This window comes from Brassica napus, chromosome C5, assembly GCF_020379485.1.
Source record: "Brassica napus cultivar Da-Ae chromosome C5, Da-Ae, whole genome shotgun sequence".
Classification (NCBI taxonomy): Eukaryota; Viridiplantae; Streptophyta; class Magnoliopsida; order Brassicales; family Brassicaceae; genus Brassica; species Brassica napus.
In genome coordinates, this window is record NC_063448.1 from 28988321 (window position 1) to 28990866 (window position 2546).

The 2546-nt window shown below is 40.1% G+C and overlaps 1 protein-coding gene across 2 annotated transcripts; it reads left to right on the top strand.

The window, feature by feature from the left end:
• The first annotated feature begins 489 nt into the window (after positions 1-489).
• On the top strand, positions 490-2546 carry LOC106422807. Of its 2 annotated transcripts, XM_013863604.3 has the most exons (8): positions 490-710; positions 890-992; positions 1072-1110; positions 1175-1272; positions 1339-1453; positions 1515-1597; positions 1672-2212; positions 2284-2546. In XM_013863604.3, exons 1-8 carry the CDS (start codon positions 597-599, stop codon positions 2343-2345), a joined length of 1155 nt encoding a protein of 384 aa, XP_013719058.1. In that variant the 5' UTR covers positions 490-596; the 3' UTR covers positions 2346-2546. The 2 variants fall into 2 exon arrangements, with proteins under 2 accessions (XP_013719058.1, XP_022559718.1); XM_022703997.2 differs by lacking the exon at positions 1072-1110.

Below are 2546 nucleotides of genomic sequence, written 5' to 3' on the forward strand. Positions count from 1 at the left end.
CGTTTGGTTCACTGATTCTCTTTAACCGCAAGATTTGATATAACAATATTAATGTATTATTCTTTTGTTCAACGTTCAGTACATCAAAAAGATGACATAGCTTGGAGACATGTAACAGAACGCACTGAGCAGAATGGAAAGAGAAATTTGATTTGTGACTTTTGTCGGAAAGAGAGCGGAGGTGGAGGCATTAAGATGAAATGATACCACTGAATAAGTTTGAGATATTTTATCATTCCTCAACAGATTTTTTTAAATTTAATTTGTCATGTATTCATTTAGTTCATTATGTATTCAAGATTCAATTGTTCTATTTCTATTTTTGATACTATTTATAGATATTATTCATTAGATGATTTATATGTATGATTATATATATATATAATAAATAAAAAATCCGGCTCGACCGGTTGAACCGGTCAGACTAGTGAACCAGTGAGTACGCCGAGTCGGTATCCGGTCCGGTTTTAAAACATTGCTGTCCACTTTTTCTTCTCTCTCTCCCTAAAAACATGCCCAAATTTCTAATCCAAAATTAAAAGTTGCCAATCAACTAATTTTCCCATACTAACAATTAGCGAGAGAATCTGAGGAAAATGGGAGGGGGAGATGATGTGGGTTCGCCAGTCGTAGTCGGTGCTCTGATTCTGGATGTTCACGCAAAGCCTTCTTCAACCGCACCAATCTCCGGAACCACCGTCCCAGGCCAGGTTGGGTTCTCATAAGTCTCTCTGTCTCTCTTGATTCATTTCTCGTGTGCAATCAAATATCCAATCATGCATATGATTGAATCTGAAGGAAGAAAAACAAATCATAAGTCAATGATCTTGCGAACCTCATGTGTGTGACTATAGTTGTTTATATATATGCTTCTTATGTTTTGTAAAAGGTGTTGTTTACACCTGGTGGTGTAGCGAGAAATGTAGCTGAATGCATCTACAAGCTTGGAATAAGACCCTTCATGATTGGTGCTTTGGGGATCGGTGGCCCAGGTCTGTTTGAGCACTCTCTTCTTTTCTTCTCTTCATTGAACTGTTTCTTCTGAGAGCTTAACATGGCTTCTTTTCACAGCCAATGTATTATTGAAAGACTGGAAACTCTCTACTGAAGGTTAGATTAAATAAGCAAATCGATTGATGCATGATTTAGTTGAAAAGTCTTTTGACCTTTCCAGGAATCTTGAGACGTGAAGACATCACTACTCCCATTGTATCTCTTGTATATGACATTCACGGAGAAGTTTCTGCTGGCGTTGCCCGTGTGGATGCTGTTGTACGTATCTTCTCATTCTCAGCCAGTTATGACTTTATCGTTCGCTTACAATGTTTCCTCTGGCAGGAGAAGTTTCTGACACCTGAGTGGATCCAGCGGTTTGAACCAAACATAAGCTCCGCTCCTGTCCTTGTGATTGATGCAAATCTTAGCACTCTTGCTTTGGAAGCATCTTGCAAATGTACTTCTTATACTTCCTCCGTTTGATTGTCTCTCTTCCTAACGATGATTTTTTCTTGAAGTGGCTGCAGAGTTCAATGTTCCTGTATGGTTTGAGCCCGTCTCAGTCACAAAGTCCCGGAGAATCGCCTCAATCGCCATGTATGTGAGTGTTATGTCTCCATACTCGTCAATGTTAACTTGAAATAAAAAAGGATTTATGTTTTGTTTTCTGAATAGGTAACTGTAGTATCACCAAACCAACACGAGCTCATAGCGATGGCCAACACTCTCTGCGCAAGGAACATGTTCAAAACCCTTAAACCAGAAGACAACAAGCTTTTACCAGAAGATGTATTCTGTGCGTTGAGGCCAGCTATTTTGGTTCTTCTTGAAAGTGGTATTAAAGTTGTTATTGTAACCCTTGGCTCCAATGGAGCTCTCTTGTGCTCAAAGGGCAACCCGAATAAGGCTCTCAACATAAACCGGAAGTTTAGTGGAGAGATTTTCAGAAGGGTACAACTTATATGTTCGCCGAACCGGTTTTCTGAACCGGGATTGAGTCACGGCTCGAGTCTTTTTGCAATGCATTTCCCAACCGTCCCAGCCAAAGTCAAGAAGCTTACTGGTGCAGGGGATTGCCTAGTAGGCGGTACGGTTGCGTCGCTGAGCGATGGTTTAGATCTGTTCCAGAGTTTAGCGGTTGGCATTGCTTCTGCTAAAGCTGCGGTTGAGTCAGATGATAATGTGCCTCCTGAGTTCAACCTCGATCTTCTTACTGGTATGGACTAACAATTCTTGTCTGAATTATGTTTTGGTTGGGTCTGAGCCGGTTTACTCTTTTGGATACAGATGATGCGGAGTTGGTTTACAGTGGCGCCAGGATGTTGTTGGCTCATCAGTCAATGCTGTGAAGAATGATCTTGTTTGTTCTTTATTTGGCTTGGTTTTTGTTTATTGTTTGTGTACTATTCCATCAATAAGTGAACTGTCAAATAGATAAACTTAGACCATTTGTTTAGTAGGGCTTACTGCACCAGGTAATAACAGAGAAACCACACTGTTTCTCTGTTAGTATTATTACTAAATCAGTGTATGAGAGATCATTTCTTACA

Bases quoted from the DNA above. Each gene is read 5' to 3' on its own strand.
- LOC106422807 (XM_013863604.3), top strand. From the start codon at position 597: ATGGGAGGGGGAGATGATGTGGGTTCGCCAGTCGTAGTCGGTGCTCTG. The intron at 1,273-1,338 runs GTACGTATCTTC...TTCCTCTGGCAG, and splicing joins TTGCCCGTGTGGATGCTGTT to GAGAAGTTTCTGACACCTGA. The intron at 2,213-2,283 runs GTATGGACTAAC...TTTTGGATACAG, and splicing joins CAACCTCGATCTTCTTACTG to ATGATGCGGAGTTGGTTTAC.